Source organism: Peromyscus leucopus, chromosome X, assembly GCF_004664715.2.
Source record: "Peromyscus leucopus breed LL Stock chromosome X, UCI_PerLeu_2.1, whole genome shotgun sequence".
In the NCBI taxonomy this organism is placed as follows: domain Eukaryota; kingdom Metazoa; phylum Chordata; class Mammalia; order Rodentia; family Cricetidae; genus Peromyscus; species Peromyscus leucopus.
Window position 1 is genome coordinate 90287655 of NC_051083.1, and position 26459 is coordinate 90314113.

Below are 26459 nucleotides of genomic sequence, written 5' to 3' on the forward strand. Positions count from 1 at the left end.
TAGGAAAAATATTTCTCTGTGTATAGACAGAATGCACGCTCATATAATATAGCAAATGAGATAAGGTGTTAATAGGTTGACCTGAGTAAAGGATATATAGATGTCCTTTAACCATTATTAATGAAAATTATCTATAAGCTCAAATTTACTTCTAATAAATTGTTAGAAAGAAGAAAAGGATACGGATTGACACAGTGACATTGGCGAATCCACAGTGGACTTGGAGATAAATGCATCGTTTGGATAAAAATATGGGGGAATGGTGCTCATTAGTGCTCTTCAGCTAGTTACACATCTTTATGAACAATATTTTCTCCTGGAAGTTAGACATAAGCATAACTAGCTACTATTCTAATTTTTCTTTCTTTGAGTATGTATTATACTTTTTTGAGTGGACACGCATTGATATCCATCAGTATCCATGGGGATTTGGTTCCAGTATTCTCTGGGAATATCAAAACCAGTTACTGCTGAAGTCCTTTATTTAAAAATTGTGTAATTCTATTTGCATGAAACTTCCCAACTAATACATTTTATCATTTTATTTTTATTTGGGTTCATTTTTTATTTTGTGGAGAAGGGGGAGGACTTGTCACAACCTTGTGCAGCCCAGGCTGTCCTGGAACTGTGTAACCTATGGTTCCCTCAAACTCCTTATCCTCCCACCCCCACGTCCCTACTAAGGATTACAGATAGGTGCCACCATGCCCTGCTCTATCCCATGTATTTTAAGTCATTTCTAGTTCATTTATAGTATCTAATACAGGTTAAGTGCTCTGTAAATGATTGTTATACTGTGTTGTTTGAATGACTAACAAGCCAAAAAGTTGTACATGTTCAATACATATGTATGTTGTGGGATGTCTTTCTATATGCTGTGAATATGTATTGCTCTGATTGGTTAATAAATAAAGCTGTTTGGCCTATGGCAAGTCAGGTTATAGCTAGGTGGGAAACTGAAGAGAGAGACAGGAAGAAGAAAGGCAGAGAGGTAGAAGAGACACCAGTACTTCGAGGAGAAGCAAGATGTGAAAATACCAGTAAGCCATGGCCATGTGGCAACTTATAGATAAATAGAAATGGGTTAAGTTATAAGAGCTAGCTAGTGAGAAGCCTGCCATAGGCCATACAAGTTAATAATTAATATTAAGCCTCGGAGTGATTATTTTATAAGCAGCTTCAGGACCTCAGGCTTGGCGGGACAGGACAAACCTTCCGGCTACATATGTAATCCCCCCAAATATTTTTGGCCTTAGTTATTAAATACAAGGATGCAGAATCTGCAGGTAGGAAAGTCTAACAACATTGTCCCAGCCCACCCACATCTATTGTGTGGAAGTTCATCTACAGCACTTCAGGAGACCGTTTTCTGTTAACCTTCTCAGCAAAGACTAGCATTCTCACGGCCTAACAAGCCTGTATTTAATGCCTGTAGCAGTCTGATGAATTTTGATCCCTAGACATTTGGGTCATTATAAAGGACAACTTTAGTTCAGTGAGGAAGTGCAGGTCGAGGAATTTATCATGATATCACATATAAACCAAGACCTGCAACACATGCCATCTTGGAAATACTAAAAATTCTAGAGATAAAAGGGGTAGAACAGCTATGCAATGTGATTCTGCTTGTAAAATTTTGGTGCTAATGTTATAATAGCGAGCATGTTGTAAATAACACAAACTCACCAAATATTCTGGTTGAACATAATTTTATTATTATTGTTACTGTTATCATTGGCATCATCATTAACACAAAACTAAATCCACTATTAAAAGAAAACAAACACATCCCAAAGGCATGTGTCTTGTTGACAATGAGTCAGTAACATTATCTTCATGTAATAGGGATAGCACCCTGAGGATATAGACCATATCACAGCTTGATAATCAATGCAATAATTCACCAACTTTATTGAGCACCGAGGCACAATGGAGGATTTAAAAATGCATACAAGAATCCCTGCTTTCAAGAAGTTTACAGTCTAGTAGGAGGTATTGAAGAACAGCAGGAACATGGGGCCACATGGGATCAGTGACATAATGGAATCAGTGCATGTTGATGAACTGCTGGAAGGGGTATCACAAAATTTATGTCACATTCAGGTGGGGGAATATAGAGAAGGGGCTCCGTACAGACAGTAGCAATGGAGCTGGACTTTTGGAAATTGGAGGCCTTTTAGTGTATGGGGAGGGCAGTTCCTGTAGAGAGACAGTGTGGGCCAGAGTATGGCCATGGGTGAGATCTTGGAATGTCTGGGGAGAGAAAAGCACTGCATTTGGCTAGCCTATGCAGTCCACAATATGCAGAAAGTTATATGGGGTCCATATTGGCAATGGCTCTGAATGACAGGCTAAGATCATTATGCTGTGGTTACTATATAGTTGTCCACACCAACAAAATTAGCAGTTAATTGTGAAGAGATATGGTCATGTTAGTTCCTGGTTTCTTATGGAAACTTAAATGGTTTGTAGGCAACATAATCACTTTACTATATATAAAAAAATAGTTCTAACAGATAACAACAAACCATCTACAATAATATTTTTCTCTATTTGGCATGTGATTAAATTAATTTAATCTCTTACTTCAAAGCCTTTATTCGTTCTATCCAGGCGCCAAATCTCCTCATTCCCATCTCCATCATCATCATCAGTTCCTGTGGTACCAGATGGTTGACGTGAACCTAATCTAGGGTTTGTAATCAGAGCAGGTACCCCGAAAGTGGAACCCATGGCTTGAAGTAAGAGTGGCTGTGGTAGAGGCAGTGAGCAATGTCAGGAAAATATAGGCATCTCTCAAGTTTTCCTCCAAGTCTACTATAAGTTCATTGAAATTGGAGTTCCACTTGATTTGGTCAGGAGGACATGTAGAAAGATCTCAGACTCACAGTACACAAGTAGGGTCTTCTTTAAAAGTATCCTCTTACTAAAAAAAATCCTTAAAGGAATTATATTTAATCTGGGCTACAGCTTATTTAAAAACTCCAGGTTCTGAGGCTACTGAAGCTGAGTATAGACTAGGGAGCTGTTCCTTCTTTGACTAAGGAATCTGCTAGGCTTTGTCTGTGACTAACAGGTGAAAAGTTAGGAGCTTCTCCCATGCAGCAACAGATTATAGATACTAAGTAACGGTTGTATTAGGGAATCGAGCCAAAGAAATATACTATACACAGCCAATGAGTGAAGACTTAGAACAAAGATGCCATGGTCACACTTCATTTAGTCAGTCTTTCATCTCTTTCTTGGTGTGAGCCTTTCTCTGCAAGAAGTCATGGATAGCAGTAGTAAGCCCCCAGGTCACACTGGACCTGAGAATGATCAGTGATCCTCCTCTATAAATCAGGAGTATCTTTCGACCTCGAGTGTCCCACACATCTTGTGCAGAGGCCCACAGGCTTGGCATTCTCTGCCAGCCAATATGAGACTGCATATTGGCAACCAGCACAATCAGAGGATACAGAACCAGGCAGGTGATCGTTCCATTGACACTACCAGACACCAAAGCAGGAACCCAATGGGGCAGGCCTTGCCTTGTCAACACATCCTGGATAGGATCCTTGAAGGAGAAATAGAGAGCACTTCCGAGGCTGTTTCTGACAAGCACCGGCCAGAAACCACGATAATAGCCCAGTGACAGCCGCCCCCAAAGCCCATATGAATTGAATTCCTTGAGAATGCTGGAGGTGCTAGGGAAGCAAGCTTGCTTGCGAGCATCCTGAAGCACATTTTGTACCCTTTCAAAGGGGCTGAGTGCCACAGCTTCTACCACACCAGACATGAGCCCTGCAGTCCAGCGCTGTCCGAGGGAGTGTGGTCCCACAGGGGAGAGAAAGCACAGCAGACTATCATAAGTACCAAACAACAGAGTCCCTTGCAGGGTCTTGGAGAGAAGAGGGGGGTAGATGCCCCGGTAGAAGTGCTGAGGGCCTTCATGCCAAAGCTGTCTCACAGCCTCTGACACTGCCATAGCATGGATCTGCTGCCGGAACACAACCTTATAGATAGGAAAGGTCAGAAAAGTAGACATAAAGTTGGAAATGGCCCCAAGGGTGTAGGCCTGTGAGTGCCAGATTTTCTTTCCTGGAACTTCTGCTCGTGTCCTGTGTTGAAGCTCCTTCCCAGCAGAGTTGTTCTGCTCTTCCATGCTGAGGACAACTGGATGCAGATGGAAGAAACTAGCAAAAGGAGACAAGAAGTTAGACTGACCATTTCCATGTCTTCGCAAGTGTTTTCCTGGTTTGGACTGACACAACCATGAGAAACTCACATGTCAGGAAATACTTTTGAAAGTTCCTAAGAACAGACATGCCATTGGGAAATCAATAATTCCTCAACCTTAAATCAAAATTTTACTTGATTTCCCTTGACAGTCACCGCTGTGGTATTTGGTGACACAATAAAATTCAAACATTCAAAAAATTATGGCTGAAAGCCATAGAAAGGGAGAAAGAGGGCTTCAAAACCCATTGCATTCGATTCTTTCCACAAAACTTTGCATTTTAAAAATGTGCATTTGTGCTTGCATGTGTGCCTGGGCATGTGCACCCACCCAAGAGGCCAGAAGAGGACACTGGAATTCCTGGAGTTACAGCCACTTTGAGTCACCTGACATGGGGCTAAGAACTGAACCTTGGTCTTCTGCTGAGCTGTTTGTTGCTCCATCCCCAAACTTTGCACTTTATTATCTACTAGATAAGTAAGTTGTTTCTCTCTTTCCAAAACTACTTTTTGCTATGCTACAGGTTGAACCCAGGCTTTATGTGTGCAAGGCAAGTGTACAACCGTACAACCAGACTCACAGGCTCCACCCCACAACGTTTTTGGTGTGTGTGTGTGTTTGTGTGTGTGTGTTGTGTGTGTGTGTGTGTGTGTGTGTGTGTGTGTGTATATTTATGTTAGTGTTCACATGTATGTGTGTGTGTGCCTGCATGTGTACACTTGTAGAGGCTAGAAATTGATGCTGGTTGTCTTCTACAGGTCTCCAACTTATTTTTGAGATAGGGTATGTCTCTGAACCTGGATCACACCAATTGGCAATGATAGCTTACCAGAGATGGTTCTGTCATTGCCTTCCCAGCACTAGGATACATGCATGTCCCACCATGCCTGGCATGTTTATGTGGGTACTAGAGATCCAAGCTTGGATCCCCACTTTTTCAGAACAAGCCCTCTCCCCATCCAAACATTTTTAAGGTGGTAGAAAGTTGCAGTACAAAGCTTCCTTTCCAAGTTGGTTGTGAATTTGGGGCGAGAACCTCCTCCCACCTGCCACTCTAAAACCCTGCACAAACTGTAGCTGTCTCATGACAACACCCTACTCCCCCCTAACTGAAGGAAGGAAAGAGCAGCTAGCTGCTTCTGGAAGTTCCATGTGACGTGGCTCAGTACCTGGCAATTTTCAAACTTTATCTTTTATATGTATAGCTACAGAATACAGTGGGGTTTCTCATTTTGAGCTCTGCTGTCATTTGGGGCAAAAGAATTCTTTGTATTAGTGTCTGTCTTAGCCACTGAAGAATGTGGATTAGTGTTCCTGGCTACTACTCACTGCATACCAGAAGCACCAGTCATGATCCACATATGTGATAATCAAAATAGCATCATCAGGGGATGTAGCTCAGTGGAGGGAGTGCTTTCCCACTGTCCATGAAGGCCTGTGTTTGATCCCAAAAACTGTACATAATGTTGCATGTGTGTAACCCATCCCTTAGGAAGTGAAGACAGGAGGATGAGAAGTTCAAGGCCATCCTCAACTACTTACCAAGTTCAACCAGGGAAACAGAAGACCTCACTTAAGAAATCTTAAGACATGGAGAAGCAGTATTAGAAGCAGTTTGGGGGCCAAGACACAGAAGAAACATTACAATCAAGACAGAAACCAGAGCTAGATGCGGTAGCACGTACCTGTAGTCTGAGTTACAAGGGAGGGTGAGCTAGGAGGATCACACTTGAAACTGAATTTCAAAAGCTGCCTGAGAAACAAGGGAAACCTTGTCAGGAAAGACAGAAGAAGGAAAAGAAGAGTGGGGAAGGAACGGAGGGGAGTGCTGCGGGCCGCAGGAATATATCATAAGAACTCAGCTGGTTATGGCAAAGTCACTACCTGGAGGAATCAGGGAATTCCTCCAGAGGAAGCCAAATCCCAAGGAGTTTTTGGTGTTACTTGGCTTGTTATATATCAGCTGTCTTCTGTTATGAAAATCATGTGTGCCTTTATAGTTTTCCCAATTGACTTTTCCCTAAGAAGGGCTAACAGTGTAGACTGAGCACTCTCTGGACATACACATTCCAGGTAATTTGGAGAACAGCCTCAGGGAAAGGCTTCCTCTGGAATCAGATATCTCCCTTGGCCACTTTCAAGGACTACAGGAAACACCACCCAGGTGGGCGCCCATTGTTAGTCCCAGGTGGACTAACAATGATAACAACCCACAGGCGAGTCTCCTGACTTAAGGTAAATTCCACAAGGAGACACCGCCCAAGTCAGGTAGACATTAAGTAATAGCTTTACACAATTTAGCTCAGACCCCTCCTTTCTTACAGCCTTACTAACTTTATAGATCTCTAATTACTTACCTAACCACTTCTAGGAATATTTAGATAACCTTCTGTGCTAACAGCTATGCTCAGCCAGAACTCCCAGTTCAAACCTCCCTGTAATTATTGTGGAACCAAAATAAGACCAAAATGCTCTCACCCCAAAACTAAAGGCCTAAGACTGCTTCTTTTAGCTACAGGCCATAAGTTACTGGAACAGGCCAGAAGTTACTGAGACCAGTCAGTTCAGATTCCAGAAACCAGGAAGTGTAAAAGTACAGAGCCACAAGATAGTCACGAGGTAATGCCTGCCAGACTATGGAATGTCCTCTCCCTGGTTTCCAGGGTAACTGATCACAGAAATGCCTCCACCTGAGGGCAGCCAATGAGAAATGGTGGCGGGCAACCACTCCCTTAGAAGTAATTTCTAGAAGTCCCTAGAAGCGAGCCAATCAGAATTGTACCTGTACTAGCACCCCTAAATGATGTAACCTTGTGACTTTTCCCTTTAAAAACTGAGCTTGCAGACAGGTGGGCGCTTCCTCCAGCCTCCACTGCGTTGGATGTATTGGACGAAGTCCCTGCCTAGGCTTGTATTGCTTTTGGATATCCAGAATTAAACCTTGCTTTTGCATTCCGGCATGCTCGTCTTTGGTGGTCTCTCTGGGGGTCACGATCTGGGCACAACATTTGGGGGCTCATCCGGGATCCCCAGAGACCCCCCGCCGGGACACCTAAGAGCTCCGGAGGTTCATCTGCACCGATCGGTAAGAGCGCTCAATTTTCTTGTCTTTGCTTTCCTTTTACTTTCATTTTCTTATCCGAAGCCGGCGGTTGAATCTGACAGGCTCACCTTGGCGGACGCGCCTGTAAGGTGACCTGGAGGAGTTGGAAGACGTTCCAACCCCTCATCAGGACGCAGGGGGCCTTATAGGTCCCCCCGTCATAGGACGCCCGAGAGGGGTCCGTCTGTTAGGATGCCCGTGAGGGGTCCGTCTGTTTGGATCCTGCTGGGGATCGGGAGATGCCCATGAGGGGTCCGTCTGTTTGGATCCATCTGGGGATCGGGAGATTGTCCCTGTCCCATCTGTAGGTCTTTGGCATTATCGAGGCTCCCTCTCCGGACTCTCGTCTGCCTGGACCATCTGTAGGGCCCTTGTTCTTCCTTTTTGTCTGCCTATCTTGTTTGTCAGTGTTATTTGTTATACCTTCATAAATGTATAAATGTGTGAGAACTGTGGCCACATGTGTGAGTGTTTTATGCCTGAGCTTGTGTATGCATTGGGACTTGTGGGCCGATTGCCAGCCGAAGGGATGGAGACCCCTTCGGTGGTTGAACTGGCACAGACTAACCTAACATTGCTTCCTTGCTCTCTCTGACCAGAGCACAGGCAGCAGGCAGCAGAAAGCGCAGAAAGCTTGCGGCTGCACAGCTGCTACTTCGGGGACCCAGGGGCCGCTGAGAGGGCTAGGCGGCCCGTGAGCATCACGGGGCCTAGATGCAGCGGGTTCGGGCCCCAGCTCGCTCAAAAAGCTGTGGAGTAGAGGCTTGGCTGCATGGGAACTAGGCATGGCTTTGTGCTAGAGCAGGCTGTGAGCACGGTGGGGCCCAGATATGGCCGGCAGGTTCTGGCTGGGCTCCTGTGTGGACACGGGGCAGAGCTGGCGGGAGCCAGCAGGAGCCTCAAGGAGCTTAGTGTGGGGGCTGGTGGAGAACTAACTGCCCCTCCAGGGTCACAGCTGAGGAGTGGCCTACAGGTCTGTGGGCCCAGCCAGGGCATGGAGTCACTTTCAGTCTGCCGTTCTCATGTACTTGAAAATCTGAGGTTAACAGCAATCTTTTGTCTCCATGGTGCACACTTTCCCCATTCTCTTCCATGCTGTTGGGTGGGGCTCCCAAGACCTGCCCTGAGGCTAAAACCTGATCAAGGTCTGGCTCCAAGAATGGAATGTCACCAACAGTTTCTTGTCTGTGGTACAGTGCTGATGCAAATTGAGTTATTCTTATGGTATGTGCATGTATTTCTGTTCTTGTTTAAAATATTGTAACTTTACAATATATTCTAGAGTACTGAGGGAAATCACAAGAAAGACTTTGGTAAGAGTTTCTGTTTTGAAGGAAAAGAAAAGGTGGAATTTGTCTGGAGTAAATGTCTGAGCGATCAAAGGAACGGACTGAGGGTACATGGAAGGTCGTAGAAGGTCAGAGAGGATGTGATGTAAACTGTTTGTTATGGTTTCTTATACCTGCAAATACTGAATTTGAAAGTTAATTCTTATTGGTTTTCATCTTAAAAATGCCTACTGCTAATGTGTGTATGTATACAGGCATGTGACTTGAAAATGTAAGCAAGCTTTAACTGTATGTATGTATGTATGTGTGTAACTTGGATCCAACTGTGTGTATGTGTGCAAGTAATTATTGTTTAGAAAACCGAGCTTTAAACAGCAACCACGTGGCTCCCTCCATCTTGGCTGGTGATCTCATGGGCAGCCATGTGGCTGGCACCATTTTTTACTAAGGTTATAAAGATCTACTCGGGTTAACACCTAATACTTATGTCTTTACCAAGTGTTCAACAGCAAGTTTCTAGAGAATTTAAATAGATGGCAACATATGTTTATTTGATTAATATTAAAGCTGCACATCAATGCTTTTATTCACAGAAATATACCTTGCTCTGGCAGCCAAACTTTGCAACATAAAGGAATCACAGGAAACAGCTGAGGTTTGCAAATGTATGGCAGGACTAGAGTTCCAAAAAGAGTCTAGTTGCAGTGGTGGAAGACATTTGAGAGATCTCAGTCTTTTAAGAACAGTTTTCATAGTTAAAAACCAATGGCTTAAAAAATGTTTCTCCTTATATTGATATTTTGTTTTGGTTTCTTTACTGAACCTGTATTTGATGCTAGAAGAGCTTCAACTTAAAAGCATTGTTTTTAGGCTACTTTTGTAGACTGTTAGAGAACCTAAATAGTCAGTCATAAGTAATCAAGTTTTTTAATTGTAGTCAGAGTAAGTAAGTACTGATGTAAGTTTACTCATTTACTCAGTCTCTTGCATATGTTTTTAGGGTTGAGCTTGAAACAAGTAATTAGAAACAAAGTTTGTCTATTCAGATATACCTGGACAGCCCTCATACTTCAGAGATCTGCAGAATATGGCATTTAAATGTTGATCTAAAAGCTTACTATATCAGACAGGCTTCCAGATCCTAGCAGTGACCCAAGGTCTCCAAAGAAGATTACGTACGAGGCACCACAACGTCTCTGCCTGAAATATGACAACGCTGACCACAGGGCAAGATGCCCCGATGCAACGCCTACCACCAGGACCCAGCCCAGACTGTGGACAAGCAGTAGGACACTGGAATTGATTGCACCCTTTTGTCTGATCAAGGTCAGTCTTCCATGTCCCTATTCCACAGGAAAAATACTCTGCCTTATGGACCTGATGGCGGAAGATTTGTGCTGTTCTGACTGATGCCTCCAACGCTGTGGAGACCTGGGTAGGGATTGGTCCCTGTAATTTACAGGATTGGAAGCTTCTTGGTCTGCACTCAGATATAGTTTATCCTTCTCAGATCTCTGACAGTACTGATGGCCAGGCTAGCTCTAACTTTGTCAGCATGGCAGCATCAACCAGATCCTTCTGCAAGGCTATAGCTTTCTTGTTAGCTCACTTTTTAGGAAAATGTTCTAAGATATAAAAGTTTAAGTAAGTCATAAAGGTTCAGATATGAGTCCAAAATGAGATAAGTTTCAGATTACTCTCCTGTTCTATGGTTCAGAGCTTGACATTTAGGAGCCCTGATGAGCTGGTAGAGCAATGACTACTTACTATTCAGTCACAAACTCAACATTTTGGATTTGCTTTAGATGTCATCTAAATATGTCTAAATGTAAACCTAAAAGTGCTTCTCATCAGGTCAAAAATCTCTGTCCAATTTATACCTGACTTTCTGGACAGAAGGAAAATGCACAAGCTTTTAACCCAAATCTGTAGTTCTTGTTGGGACTCAAAGGCATGAGTCCACTTCTGCTGTTTTACAGATACCCATTACCTGCTTTGTTTACAATATGGATTTCAGTACAGATTGGTAATACTAATGTATCTAAAATTTTTATGTCATTTTGTAAGTAGGCCTCAAAGGATCAAAAGAGCCATAAAAACCTAGACCCACTTCGCAGAGGTCAAAAGGACCCCAGATAAGTATTCCTAAAGATGGTATTTTTCCTCTCTCCTGGTCTTGGGACTACTTTTCCCATTACTAAGGGTATGGACCTAAGGGTTCCAAATAAGTTCATAAATTTTAACTTCTGTCCCTAGTTTAAATTTGTCTCAACAGATTTCCATTTGGCTGGCAGTCACCTCCAGGTTTCAGTTGCTGACTCCACTGCTCCAGATGACTGTGAGCTCCAAACTTGCTAAAAGCTGACGTGGACCAGCCCAGCTAACATGGATCTTCCCTGTCTGTCCCTATGGGGTCAGGCAGCTACATGCTTCTGACAAATGCCCCCTTGCCCAGTCTTTGACTAGCTTTTCAGCCTTTTGGGGCCCCCGACATCGGCGCCCCAATGCCAGCTCGAAGCAGTTCCAGAAGAGAATACATCACCCATATTCCCTGTTCAGGAAAGGCTGAAATGCTGGGTCAAAAGAAAACTCCCTGGCATAGAGACAAGATGGCTAACTATACATGGCCATTATTAGAGAGGGATACTTAGGAGCTAACTGTCCAAAACCCATGATTGGGTTCCATTAGGCACATGAGAAGGGGGAAATGTGGAACCAAAATAAGACCAAAATGCTCTCACCCCAAAACTAAAGGCCTAAGACTGCTTCTTTTAGCTACAGGCCATAAGTTACTGGAACAGGCCAGAAGTTACTGAGACCAGTCAGTTCAGATTCCAGAAACCAGGAAGTGTAAAAGTACAGAGCCACAAGATAGTCACGAGGTAATGCCTGCCAGACTATGGAATGTCCTCTCCCTGGTTTCCAGGGTAACTGATCACAGAAATGCCTCCACCTGAGGGCAGCCAATGAGAAATGGTGGCGGGCAACCACTCCCTTAGAAGTAATTTCTAGAAGTCCCTAGAAGCGAGCCAATCAGAATTGTACCTGTACTAGCACCCCTAAATGATGTAACCTTGTGACTTTTCCCTTTAAAAACTGAGCTTGCAGACAGGTGGGCGCTTCCTCCAGCCTCCACTGCGTTGGATGTATTGGACGAAGTCCCTGCCTAGGCTTGTATTGCTTTTGGATATCCAGAATTAAACCTTGCTTTTGCATTCCGGCATGCTCGTCTTTGGTGGTCTCTCTGGGGGTCACGATCTGGGCACAACAATTATCATTATTGGTAGCATCTGGCCAGGTCCATCACCGGATGGAGGAAAGTACCTTATCAGAGATACCTCTGTACTCTCTAAGAACAGACTTAAGCATCCAGGCTACCTGTTTGAGAAGGCCTGGTGGATGTGCTGATTAAACTTAACTTCCTCCTTTCCCAAATCTTACCTCCAGTTCCAGATCTCCCTTTAACTATTACCAGGGGCATCTAGCTGTACACAGGTTGCCTAGAGACTGAGCACACTTTCCCCCACCCTGCAGAAAAACGGCAGACAGCTTGGACAGATAGGAGCCACAGGAAAAAAGAAGACAGTTTTATTTTCTCCCATTGACCTAGCAACTTACAGATTTTTAACATCCTTTACCAAACACATTTAAGATTATAGTTGTGCACGTAAGATCCCTCTTCTTAGATATTACCCATATTTAGCCTTTAGTTAATTCATTAGTCACTTCCCCTTTGGGTCACAAATGGTAATTAACAACTAGTGCCCCTCTTTGTAATTCTTATCAACCCTCCATTTGATCCTGATAGTGGACAATCACTGCCTGAGGAAGTTCAGGCTGGGTGTCCTGGGTGGAGGGGAGGATTGTGATTTGGGGGAGATATATAACTGTAAAGCAGAGGACAGGGGAGGAGAGAAAAGAATGGAAGAACGAGATGGGTAAGAACTTGAGAGGAGCCGGGCGGTGGTGGCGCACGCCTTTAATCCCAGCACTCGGGAGGCAGAGCCAGGCGGATCTCTGTGAGTTCGAGGCCAGCCTGGGCTACCAAGTGAGTTCCAGGAAAGGCGCAAAGCTACACAGAGAAACCCTGTCTCTAAAAAACAAAAAAAAAAAAAAAAAAGAAAAAAAAAAAAGAACTTGAGAGGAACAAACTGAGATGGGGAAGAAGTAGATTGAAGGGCTACAGGAGAGTACTAGAGGAACGAGATGGAAGATGAGGAAGAGCCAGATGAGAGAGAAGGAGACGGGAGAGGAGATGATATGGGAAGGAACAAGATGGATGAGAACCTAGAAGGGGCAGAACTATATGAAGGAATTAAGATAGAACATAGAGGGGACAGTAGATAAATATAGAGAGAAATCAGGCAAGAAAGGAGCTAGACATGAGAACAGAACTGAAGCTGTGTATAAAGGATGTTATGCAAGAGGAATTAAAGCAAGTGGACTATAGAACTCGGTGTGCTGAGATTATATTTCCTGATAATAGTCCTCGCCGTTAGTAGTTCTCTCTCCTGAGCCCCTGGGATGTATAATATTAAGGCTGGTCCCTCTAATATTATACAAGAGGGGAGGAGGGGGTTCAATAGCGGGGAGGATAGGTTTGGATGAGTCTGAAAAGAGAGAGTGTGCATCTGCGGCAGCTGGCATGTCAGGGAGAGGAAGCACACATCTGGCCAGGTAGAAACAAGGACACAGAGAGCTCATGCTGATCAGGAGGGAAGGCAGGCAGAAACAGGAAGTCTAGTAACAATTGTAGACAGCAAGTTTCACACAGAACCTAGGTCACTGTGGTCTGTGGCTGAGACTCGGTTATGTTAGTAGGCTCTCTGGCCCACTCGATGGGGACAATGGGAGCTCAAGCCAAGGCCCCGAGTGAGGAGTAGGGGCCAGCTGCTACATGCACCCTATGCAGGCTTCTCTGGGATGCTGCACTCACAACTTGCCTTCCAGTGCTTCTCCTAGAATCACCCTACTTGGCTCTGCTTGGCTCTGGCCTCTGGTCCTGTATCACCTCCCCCTGCCCCATATCATCTTCATCCCCTTTGCTGAAGCCACACTCTTTCTTTTCTTTTTCTTTCTCTTTCTTGTTTTTTTTTTTTGTGTTTTTTTGTTTGTTTTTTTTGTTTTTTGTTTTTCAAGACAGGGCTTCTCTTTGTAGCTTTGTACCTTTCCTGGAACTCACTCTGTAGCCCAGGCTGGCCTCAAACTCACAGAGATCCGCCTGGCTCTGCCTCCCCCTGAGTGCTGGGATTAAAGGCGTGCGCCACCACCGCCTGGCTGCCACACTCATTTCTTGATGATGAAGGAAGAGTTAACCGTCTTTGCTCTGCCCATTATTGTAGCTGGAGTTTTCTGGTCCTGCCTGGCCCATGGTCAGGACAAATCTCTCTCACCCTCCAGTCCTGCAGCTGCTTAGACCCAACCAACTAAACACACAGAGACTTATATTGCTTACAAACTGTATGGCCGCAGCAGGTTTCTTGTTATCTAGTTCTTCTATCTTAAACCAACCCATTTCTATTAGTCTGTAAGTTGCCATGTGGCTCATGGCTTACCGGTATCATAACATCTTCTCATGGTGGTGGCTGGCAGCGTCTCTCTGTCTCAGCCTTCCACTTCCCAGTAATCTCCTCTCTCCTTGTCTCACCTATACTTCCTGCCTGGCTACTGGCCAATCAGTGTTTTATTTATTAACCAATCAGAGCAAAACATTTAACATACAGAACATCCACAGCACAATACCACCTCCCCTGCTCCAGCACTTCATGTTATCCAAAAGCCTCAGCTTCCTTAACTTTCAAGACCAGGAGGAGAGTAGAAGGGCTTGTGTTCCTGGGATCCTTTGGCTGAGAACTTGCCAGGGGCAAAGGTTCAAGGGGCCCATTTATTGCATCCTTCTGGAATAATTCTGGGCTTCTCACACTCACTTCCATATCTCAAGAACTAAAGTGTGTGTGTGTGGGGGGGGGAGTTATCCCCTACCTTTTCCTGCCTAGGTCACTCAGACCTCGACAGCTAGAAGAGCCTGGAACATTTCACAGCTCTCCCTTCCAAATTTTACCTTGGCCTTAACAAGGGATGGAATAAAGAGTCTGCACATCTAACGCTGAGTTCAATAACACACCAGTGCCTGCCCTCCTTTTTATAAAGATCTGTTCCTCCACTCCATAAGGCAGTCTGACTTAGTAGAAGGAAAACGGTTTGGCACAACCATATCATAAACCCTGGTTCTGGTATTAACATTTTATATGACTTTAGAAGTTTCATGACCTCTTGGAGCCTCTTTTACTTTAGTTATAGAATTATCAGGCAGGGAAAATTGTTCTGTAGTCATCCCCAAAATTGACTATGGGAGGGTTTTGTTTTGTTTTTTACTGCTGGCTGATAGTGAAGCTGCTCTTTTGTACCACCTATTCCTCTTACCATTTATGCAATCGATTTTGGGGTGTTAAAAGTGAACAGTAATTTAGAGGCACCTTACCTTAAACATCTCATACAACCTTTTATAAATCTATCTGTACTCTACACAGGGAAGAAAGTTCATATTTTTCTTGTAGATTTTTCTTTGAAGACACTTTGGGGGACAAATCTAGAAGTGAATTCTGCCTCCACCACTTTCTTAGCTGTGTGATCTGGGAAAAGGCAGGAATATCACTGTCTCACATCCTTCTGCTACAAAGTGGTGACAAAAAGGTCTAATGCAGAAGGCTGTTGTAAATATTAGTGACATAAAATGTGACAAAGTTGCTGAAAATTAGGACTTGGTGACTTTAATTTTCAAAGGTATCAAAAAAGATTATCCCCAACCTCATTATCTGTCTTCACAGAGCACATGTTCCTGAAGACCAGCTACAGCCAGATGAAGTGGTATGCTTGAACTTATCTGCTGTTCCTATGGAAGCCTGGGGAGGTCTTTCTTCTATGAATTCTAAGCTTCAACAGAATCCTCCAGGAGAGCCTGGCCCCCTAACATTAATTTCAAAGTATGGGATGAAGAGTGGGCTTGGAGCCTGCCTTGAGCAGCTGTCAGCTAAACCTATGATCTGTCTCCTGTGTCTACAAACCTAATCAACCGAGCAGACGACAACCAAGACTTCCCAGGCTAGTCTAGTGGAGATGGGGATCAGAGGTGGGCATCCTAAGACTCAGTCCTGCATCTGTCTGTTCATTTGGGGGAATTCTCAGCCAGTCCTTTGCTCAGTTGCACATATTGATCACCTTTCAAGTCATTGTTAAATCACTATGGACTTAAAGATGGATAGGATTTGGTGCCTGTCTTCAAGGACACAGGAGTTTCGTGGGGTAGACACTAGAAAACAAAACAAAAATAATCACAGTCAAAGAAGAAAGACAAGGACAATTTATTTTGTCCAGGACAGGGAAAACTCAACCCTGGCAAGGATGTGGAGAAAAGACAACCATTATATACTCTTTATGGGAATATAAATTAGCATAGAAACTATGCATATCAGTATGAAGGCTCTTCAAAAAAGTCAAAATAGGGGCTAGAATTATGGCTCAGAGGTTAAGAGCACTGGCTGCTCTTCCAGAGGTCCTGAGTTCAATACCCAGCACCCACATGGTGGCTAACAACCATCTGTAATGGAATCTGGTGCTTCCTTCTGGTGTGCAGGCATACATAGAGACAAAACACTGTCTACATAATAAATAAATCTTTTTTTTTAAAAAAATCAAAATAGATAAAGCCAATAGTTCAGCTATTCCACTCCTGATATATACCTGGAAAACATAAATTGGCCTACAGAAGAGACACCTGAATTGTCAAGTTTGTTGCCACACTATCCACAATGATTATTACAGAATCAGTCTTAGTGCCCATTAACAAATGGATAATGGAAATGAGGTACAAAGATTAGTACAGTGGAGTATTATTCAGTCATAAAGAGTGAAATCTGTCATCTGCAGCAGAATGGAAGGGCCTGGATGCTACCATGCTAAGTGAAATTAGGAACAGGAAGTCAAATATAGCATGTTCTTTTTATATGTGGAAACTTAAAAATTATAGATCTGAAAGTAGAAGAGCAATTATTAGGGATTGGGAAGGTAAGGGGGCATAAGAAGGATGGTTCAAAATGATTGATGCAGGTTGCATTCATATAAGGCAACATTACACTGACCTCACTCAAATGCTGGAGATCTACAGAAGTTAGGAGTCACTCTCTCCATAGGATTTTTAAGACTTCCATCGCACTGAAATGTGCAATTAACATGTGTTAATAAAAATGTTCTCAGGAAAAATGTGACACAGTCCTTAAAAAAGTCATGTCTTGTTAGGTGGAGGAATGGAAACAAGTGTTTTGGACTGAGGAAGAGATCTGAAGGAGTGAAATGAATGTTAATAGGGGCAGGTTCTCCTAGAACATCATGTTTAGGCTTTGCATTCATAGAAGAAGACCGCCCCTGGCTCCCATAAGAACTCTGGATGTATTCTTGCATGCCACTTCTCTGGTTTTGACTAATCCTCAGGAATATATACTCTGTGAAGACAGAACTGGTGGTAGTTAAAAACAAAACAATAACAAAATAAAACAAAGAAACCAGATATAGCAGAGGCTAACAGAAAATAGTCATAACGATTGCCACATTTATTTTCTTCACTGATGTATGTTGTAGAGAACAAAACACTGGAGTCAGACAACACTCTGTTTAATTCTGCTCTGCCATTCCTTAGCTTTATGACCTTAACTGATTCTCTTCAACTCTCTGAACCTTACTATCATTATTGTTTTATATTTCTTTATTATTTTGGGAAGACGTGGTGGCAGCTAAGATCAAATTATGACAAAATTGCTAACATGTTCTAGTGGCTGTATTAGGATCTTTATTGTATTAGGATGGTTTCTTTTATCCTTTTTTTTTTTTAGTCTTAGGGACCAAAATCAGGGTTTTGTTTTGTTTTTTACATACTAAGAAAATAATCTTCCACTGAACTGCATATCTAGCCCTGCAGGATGCATTTATGCTTTCCCCGTCAACATGGAAAAGGAAAGTATTCATAGGTTTGACTAATCTTCAGGAATATATAGAGGTTGGCAGCCCTGGGCTAGCATCCCACTGGTTCCACTCCCAAGTAGTACGGCCTCACAGAAGCTACTTCACCTCTTTGAAACACTCACTTCTCTTCTTTGAAAAATGGTACGCCGTGATGCCTGTGTCAGCAGGGCTGCTGGGAAGTTTAAATGAGATAACAGATGGAAAGTTCCTGGCATAGAGGAGGTCTGCTGCCAAAAGTAGCCACTATTATTTCATCTGAAAGCTTTACCTCCTAACCTTCGAGCTTTTAAGGTTCATTTGTCAAAATTGGAAAATGTGGCCTCATTAGAACCATCCTTTGGTGCACACTCTCGTGGCCAAAGATAGGAGATGTTCTGTATCCCAATGGACCTTGATGGTAACTTTGCTCTAAAACGTTCTTGCTTCAACATCTAAACCTATACACAATCCATTCTTTTCATTTTTTAAAATCCAAACTCTCAGGTCTATCCTTAGTTTCTTGATCCTATCCACCAGGTCCAACATAATATTTACTTTGGTGATGAAGCTAATGGAAACACAGAACAAGTGTCTGCTGTGGGGTTGTGGTCTAACAATATGGTTCTAGGAAACAGAAGCAAGAGTATGAAGAACACCCACCAGTTACTCCTAGACCCACCCCTAACTCTACAAGGTGAGCCACCTGCCTCCTATATGCCTTCACCACTCTCTACTTTCCATCACCTCTACCCCACTGTCCCATCCCCCAAAGAAGGACCACAATGGAGGATTATACTATACAAATGATGCTTCCTTCCAAATTTGGATTGCTTATGACAAGTCTAGTTATTACAGTTGTAAATAAGAAGGCAGACAGGAACAGGTGAAATACCTTAGCAGGTTGAAGATGAAGCCAACAGCAATTGCAGGGTTTCAAACCGTTCCTGTGCTTCCAAGCATCAGGAGTTGATAGCAAACCCTGCCTAGGGGGCCTTCTAGCCACCCACCAGCTACACGGAGAAGTGATACCTGTTGTCTAAGAACCAGAAGGCAAGGGAAATGGAGCAGGTTTTCTAGCCTCTAGCTTCACGGCCCATTCACTCTGGACAGCCTTGCATGCCGTTTCCATGGAGTTGCTCCTTCTTTAGGGCCAGTGATGCCAAAGCCAGCAAAGGAGAAGTCCCCTGAAGAGCTCGCAGAAGGGCAGCCTAGCAACCTATCCTTGAGCCAGGAAATGAAAGAGCTATATCAGCGGCTGAGAGCTGTGGTGTGGGTTAGGTCAAATGGTGTTTTGTTTCTAACACTTCTTCCTCAAGCAGGTGTGAAAGGGAAGATGTTTTGAAGATTGTAGGGCAGTGGTTCTTAACTGTTTGGGGGCCACGGGCCCATCTGAAAATTCACAGAGTGATGGCATCAGAAAGAAGCGTTCAAATCCTTTGCATGCAATTTCAAGAAGGATTTGAGGTAGGGACTTCTGAGTTTCATACAAATAGGCTATGGACAAACATTTAAGTGGCAGGCCCATTTTTTGGATAGCCTTCAGTATGGTGTGCTGTTTAGAACAGTGGTTCCCAGACTCTCTACAACCCAGAATCAATTATAGCAACAGGTAAAATACAAATGACAGTTTTCATTCCCAGTCCCAGGAAAGCCAAATCCCCAGAACTGGAGGCCAGGAATGTGAATTTCTAACAAGCCCTCAAAAATCATTCTGTGATAGCCAGCTGGGCACCCATACTTTAGTGTGTAGCATGAATTCTGGACTGAAAGCTCTGGCTTCACCCTGTGATTTTAGACAAGTCATCTCTGAGTCTGATTTCCTTTGGGGGTCCTAGAGAAGTGCTGATATATTTATAAACAGGTGGTTTATTTTTGTGTAAAAAATGTGAGCAGAAAACTGCCTCAGTTTCCTCCTTGGTATAATGCATATCATGAAGGTTGCCTTCCTCTTCTTTTCCATCTCTTCTCACTCCCCTCCTCAGCACCACTGTCACCTTAGCAAAGCTGCGGAGATCGTCTGTGGTTATGTATGTAAGAGTGAACATGCGCTCTCTGGGCAGACAAGCAGGGCAAAGTGTTGGCATCAACACAGAGGAAAACGCTGCCATCAACAGAACAACAGAGCAGGTAGCAAAATCCGACGCTATTAGCTTATTTGCTGCATGATACAGGACAAGATGCCCAAGCTCATGGTGGCTCAGTTTTCTCATCCGTAAGTTGTAGATAACAGTTCATTAATTTTAGATAGCCCTAAACGGGTCCTTTCATCCTCGTTTTGTCTTTTGTCCACTAACCCTTAATCTGACACCAGAGAGGGGTTAGACGCCCGGGCTTGAGTGTGAGCTGTTAATTCTGTACTTCCTACCCATACTGCCTAGGTGCTTACATCCCCCTCTCTGTTAAATGGGCACACTGCGACGTTTTATCACAAGACTGGTGAGAAGAATAAATGAGATGTCTGTGCAAACGCGCTGGCACACAGAAAGCGCTCAGCAAATGCTACCCTCTTCCCCCTATACAAAGGTGATGAACTCTCATTGTTCACTTGCTTTCGGTCCCACCTCGTGTTTAAGTCATCGGGTCGCAAAGCAGCGGAGGAGAGCCAAGGCAGAAGGCGATAGGAAGAAGGGAAGAGAGGGGAAGCTGCAAACTCACGAATGAAATGTAAATGGGCCAGGTCCGTGAGTCCGAGCTGCACTTGACGCCGCGCCCGCTCCCGCGCCAGTCTGCCGCAGCCCCCTCCAGCAGGTTCCCCCCTCTGGCAGGCATTAGCATCCTGGCCCAGGCTTTGCGGGGAGGCCGCCCCCGCGCGCCGCTGATTGGCCGCGCCACTGCTCTCGTCACGCTCTTTTGTCTCAATGGGCAGAGGCTAAAAGCAGCCGCTGCAGCTCTGCAGGCTGAACTGGAGAGCGGGCGGGGGCAGCTGCAGCTGCCTTGGAAACCGCGGCGACGACTGCGTTATCCCTGGCTCGGCAGCCCAGCGCCATTGGGTGGCCTAGACAGCTCAGTGGCTGAGGCGCCATACTTTCTCTGCAGGGCCTAAGAAACGACACAGCGATTCCTGGCGCAGGATCATCCATCCGTCGTTCTTCTTCGGAGTCCAGGTAAAGAAAGGGAGGCGCAATCGCATAATGTGGAGATGGGAGGATGAAACCTTACTATTTGGGGCTTCAGAACAGGCAATTTCGAGGCAAGGAGGTGAACACCCTAGTGATCGGGCTACATGGTGGGAGGAGGTGAGCTAAGGGTAGGATTTGCCTTGATTGGAAAGAGGGCTCCCCTCCCCCACCCCCGGGAAGGTAGCAAAGGGCAGAGGGGAAAATTCACAATTGGTCTGTTCTGAAGTCCCTTTTCTCTCAGTTCTTCGGGGATAGATACGGAGGTGGGAGGGTATCCAACCTCTCTTCTTTTTCTCCATGGCAGCCCATCAAAGCCGATTGCAAACTTGAATTCTGTGTGGCTGATTGCGGAACTGGTAGGCCGCTGGTTTCCCGGGTGAAGCGTATTGGGGGAGGGGTGGGCCCTTTGGCTTTTATTCTGTACGGTTTTTCCTCCTGGCAACAATGGAGTCGCTGAAGGAAGGATGAGACAGCTTCTGACGTCTCAGACCCTCCTCTTCCCTTCCCTTTGCTATGGCGCAGTCTAACCTAGAGGTTCCGAGGACCCGGATCTGAGAGGCCTGTGGACAGAGATCAACCCTACCCAGGACCAGAACTCCCACAAAAAGCACCTGTTGCAGAGACTGAATTAAATAAAGGCGAAGGCCAGTTTTCCAGCTCCGGTAAGAATCAAAAAAGGGGGAGGGGAGCGTTGTGACCGGAATGTCTTTTCGGAAGGCCTTACTCATTAACATAATTCTGTGAGGCCTACTCTATTGCTCTCTATTTTGGGAGCCTAGTATGGGCTCCAGCCGCTATTGCAGCCAGAATTCCAAGCAACAGTTGCTGCCTCTCCCAGAGAAGAGGCAGTGAGTAAGGGGGGGGGGGTACAGTGGGGAGGGAGTAAATGTGGCTCAGACAAAGGCCTCACTAGCACAGAGAAATCTTATTGCTCCTCAAGGTTGTAAGTGCCAGTTTCCTGCTGAGTAGTTTTAGGGCACTGGGCAAATATACAAGACTGTAGAAAATGTGATTAGCAGCTTCTTTCCAATCACTGTGGTTTTGAGCTTTTTTTTTTTTTTTTTTTTTTTCTTTTACAGTTCCTACCCAAACCCGAGGGAGATACTGCCCAGGAACGTTGCTGCCCATTGCGCTGGTTCACAGAGAGCCCAAGCGATATCCGATTGTTGTCAGACATGGCTAGCATCCTTGCTCGGATGGGCAACAGCCGAAGGCAGAATGCAGCTTTTCTGCCTTTGGCCCATTCCATGCTGAGGGCCCTGGGGAGGAGTCTCGGTCCTTTGATAGCCAACATAGCAGAGAGAAACCTGAAGCTGTTCTCTGGGAGGGCAGAGCTGGCCCAGGGGGAGGAAACCTTTGAGAACTGGCTAAGCCAAGTCCATGAGGTCCTGCCAGAGTGGCATATGCCTGAGGAGGAAAAGCTCAAACGCCTGATGAGAACCCTTAGGGGCCCTGCCAGGGAGATCATGCGTTTGCTCCAGGCTTCCAATCCCGATCTAAACGTGGCAGATTTTTTGCGGGCAATGAAGTTGGTGTTTGGGGAGTCTGAGAGCAGTGTAACAGCACAAGGTAAATTTTTAAACACCCTGCAGGCACATGGAGAGAAACCGTCCCTGTATGTGATCCGTTTAGAGGTGCAGCTGCAGAATGCTATTCAGGCAGGGGTCCTTGCTGAAAGAGACGCAAACAGGGTTCGACTGCACCAGCTTCTTGTAGGGGCTGAGCTGAGTAGGGACCTGCGCATCAAGCTTAAGAGTCTTCTCCAAATGCATGCGCATAATGAGCAGGAATGCCTTCCCGACTTCCTGGAGTTAATCAGGATTGTAAGGGAGGAAGAAGAACGGAATGACCGTTTGCTTGCTCATAAGCGGCCCAGAAGATCTGAGTCAGTAATGGAGAGGGCCGCCAGCCCTGTCGTATTTCAGGGTTCCCTGCCTATAGTGATAGGCGGTGCTGATTGCAATGTCATAGAGATAGATGATTCCCAGGATGACTCAGATGAAGATGTGATCCTGGTGGAGTCTGTGCCTCCACTGTCCTCCTCCCTCCGAGGCAGAGACACTATTCAGGATCAGATGCTAGATATTGAATCCCCCAACTATTTTGATGATGAGTCTCCTTCCACTAGCAGTGGTTCTGGACAAAGGAATAATGGGCCTGGGGATCTGCGTAGAAACAGAAAGCGAAAGTATCCAATCCGCTGCCCCCACTGTGGTGAAGAGGGCCATGCAAAAGAAACCTGTGACAGCACCAGCAACAAGGCCCAGGTTTTTGAGAATCTGATAGTCACTCTGCAGGAGCTGACTCATATGGAGAGATCAAAACCCTCTACACCATTCTAAGGGGTGAGATTCAGCCCCAGATCAGTGTTTAACTCTCCTCAGAAACTTATTCTGAAAGAAACAGGTATGGGGTGGCCTTCGGAAGGAGTTAATTCAAAACCAGTTTGCTTGGGGAAGGAAAAGCAGACTTGTGTACCAAGTAATGGAGAGGGATGGCCCCACATCATTCCTTGCTTATTCATTCCCCTGATTGCTTAATGGTTGTTTCCCTGTGTGTCTTTCCCTGGTGATTTTAGTCTGTTCACAAAGTGGTATCTTTTTGAACCTTCCAAGTGAAAAAAAAATTAAAAAAAAATAAAAAAAATTAAAAAATTTAAAAAAAAGCAAAAGTACATGTTACCTGAAATTCTCACCCTGATACAATCATTGTCAGCCCTTTGGTGAATGTCTTATGTATTTCCCTGTACCTGTGTGCCTAGATATATATGTATAGGTAAAAGTGATCAAACCAGTAAGTGCTGTTGTATATGTATTTTTTCATCAAGCAGTATATATTGTGGACTTCAAAATAAATGAATATATAAGCATCGAATTTAATGTCATGCATACTCTATCTTTGGGGAATATCAAAACTGAAACTAACAGTTATAGCAGGGGTGTTTTACTTAGAGGTAAGATGGGAGATGAGCTAAGTCTCTCTTCAAAGCCTCCTCTAACTGGCCTGCCTCCAGGCTCATACAGTCATCTGCACCAAGTACTCAATGTCTCAGTGGCCTCAAATGTATCGTGTGAAGTCTGACCATGGGTCAAAGAGGGGCCATCCCTGTTCATCTGTTTCTGCCTCACCTCTTGGCCTGAGATCAGAGGCTGAAGATGACATGTGATATTTTTCTTTGAGCATTTTCCTTATGGGTACATTAGTCTTTATACTAAGAAGACTAATGGAGAGTGATTTCATGTAAGGCTGACAGGAGAGTGTAATGAAAGCTGATCTAAGGATCTGAAGCATTTGTAAAAGATTTATTTTTATTTGAAGTGTAGGACTTTTTGCCTGCATATATTATGAGCCTATAGAGGCCGGGAGAGGGTGTCAGATCCCCTGGAACTGGAGCTTCTAAGGGGTAGGTACTAGAACTAAATCTAGGTCTTCAAGGGCATAAAGTGCTCTTAACTGCTGAGATATCTCTGCAGCCTCAATCTGGATCATTTTACCCCAATATAATAGGGTTTGCACAGGTCCAAGAGAGTGTGCATCTGCGGCAGCTGGCATGTCAGGGAGAGGAAGCACACATCTGGCCAGGTAGAAACAAGGACACAGCTCATGCTGATCAGGAGGGAAGGCAGGCAGAAACAGGAAGTCTAGTAACAATTGTAGACAGCAAGTTTCACACAGAACCTAGGTCACTGTGGTCTGTGGCTGAGACTCGGGTTATGTTAGTAGGCTCTCTGGCCCACTCGATGGGGACAATGGGAGCTCAGGCCAAGGCCCCGAGTGAGGAGTAGGGGTCAGCTGCTACATGCAACCTATGCAGGCTTCTCTGGGATGCTGCACTCACAACTTGCCTTCCAGTGCTTCTCCTAGAATCACCCTACTTGGCTCTGCTTGGCTCTAGCCTCTGGTCCTGTATCACCTCCCCCCGCCCCATATCATCTTCATCCCCTTTGCTGAAGCCACACTCATTTCTTGGTGATGAAGGAGGAGTTAACCATCTTTGCTTAGCCCATTACCACCTCCCCTGCTCCAGCACTTCATGTTATCCATAAGCCTCAGCCTCCTTAACTTTCAAGACCAGGAGGAGAGTAGAAGGGCTTGTGTTCCTGGGATCCTTTGGCTGAGAACTTGCCAGGGGCAAAGGTTCAAGGGGCCCATTTATTGCATCCTTCTGGAATAATTCTGGGCTTCTCACACTCACTTCCATATCTCAGGAGCTAAAGTGTGTGTGTGTGGGGGGGGGGTACTCCCCTACCTCTTCCTGCCTAGGTCGCTCAGACCTCGACAGCTAGAGGATCCTCCTTAACCCTCTTTCAGGTTTACAGCTTTTTCCTCTTCTCTAACACTCTCAAATCTATCCTGAATCCCAGATTATAAGATTATTTCTGCCTTAGCTGCTCACCTTTTTACAGTTTTATGCTATGGTTTTGGGCGACTTCCTCAGGTTTACACTCTGTGCAGCCATAATTTTCCTCAGAAAATAGGTAATTTTCAAAAGAAAAACATGCTGTGGGCACCACTGCCATTCTTTTCATTGCAGTTGCCTGGGAGACTCAGTATAGATGAGTGATCTGAAAACCTCTGTGATTCATCTTGGCTTCCTTCCCTGTCCTTTTAACTACACAAACCTGAAAGCGTGTGAATTCTTATTTCACAAAAAACGATGCAAAGTGTTCGTTTCTATTTCACTTTGTGGGACACTGAGTTTTCCTTTATTCAAGAAATACGTACTAACTGAGTGTAGTGGGGTATGCTTTTATCCCAGCACTCTGGAGGCAGAGGCAGGCAGATCTCCTTGAGTTCAAGGCCAGCCTAATTTACATAGAGAATTCCAAGACAGCCTGGGCTACATTGCTGTGGATATCACTCTATATAAATAAAACACTGATGGCCAGTGACCAGGCAGGAAGTATAGGCGGGACAAAGAGAGAGGAGAATTGGGGAAACAGGAAGAAGGAGGAGAGGCAACCTGTAAAGACGCTGGTAAGCCACCAGCCACGTAGCAAGGTATAGATTTATAAAAATGGGTTAATTTAAGATAAAAGAACAGTTAGCAAGAAGCCTGCCACGGCCATACAGTTTATAAATGATATAAGCGTCTGAGTGATTATTTTATATGTGGATTGTGGGACTGCAGGGCTTGGGGAACCTGGAGGGAAGCCCTCCAGCTACAAATGGTGCCCAACGGCTCGAGTTTCCACCTTAAACCTGAAAATATTTAATAACCAATTCTAAACAGAGCCAAAACCAGGTTCCTGCTTCTTGTCTCATACGGGCAGCTAGACGCTGCAAAACGCAGGTTTGAACACTGGCGGGTTCCTGGCGTGTGTGTTTGACCCGCAGTATGGTGGGAATGAGGCGTCTGCCAGCGGCACATTAAGCTGTGTGGTAGATTTAGTCTTTACTATTATTAAAAAAAAAAAAGAGGTTTCTGGGCTACACGCTGCTTTGATAAAAGCTTAGACCCACTATTTCTGAGACTTGATGACTCCCAGAGCTGGCGGAAAACATACCACCGCCATGTCGGGAAGCTGAAGTGGGCGGAGCCAGCAGCCACAGCGCCGTTTCAGGCTTAAAAGACTACAGTTTAAAGCAATAAGTTCACAGTAAGACTGATTCAGATAAAATAGTTTATAATGCATGTAAAAATGTACATAGGCTTAAAAGAAAAAAAATATATACCGTTATATAAACAAATAGTATCTAAAAATAAATTGTTTTTAAAAAAAAAACAGTGAAGG

General features: G+C 44.6%; 2 protein-coding genes across 2 annotated transcripts; one reads left to right on the forward strand and one right to left on the reverse strand.

Moving 5' to 3' along the window:
• Positions 1-1152: 1152 nt before the first annotated feature.
• Positions 1153-20411, reverse strand: Slc25a53 (solute carrier family 25 member 53). Its single transcript, XM_028855739.2, has 2 exons — positions 20261-20411; positions 1153-4175 (listed from the first exon to the last, which is right to left on the reverse strand). Exon 2 carries the CDS (start codon positions 4142-4144, stop codon positions 3224-3226), a length of 921 nt encoding a protein of 306 aa, XP_028711572.1. The 5' UTR covers positions 4145-4175; positions 20261-20411; the 3' UTR covers positions 1153-3223.
• Positions 20412-20474: 63 nt separating this feature from the next.
• On the forward strand, positions 20475-23598 carry Zcchc18 (zinc finger CCHC-type containing 18). Its single transcript, XM_028855735.2, has 4 exons — positions 20475-20709; positions 21029-21080; positions 21247-21386; positions 21804-23598. The coding sequence occupies exon 4, from the start codon at positions 21900-21902 to the stop codon at positions 23064-23066; it is 1167 nt and encodes a 388-aa protein (XP_028711568.1). The 5' UTR covers positions 20475-20709; positions 21029-21080; positions 21247-21386; positions 21804-21899; the 3' UTR covers positions 23067-23598.
• The last annotated feature ends 2861 nt before the right edge of the window (positions 23599-26459 follow it).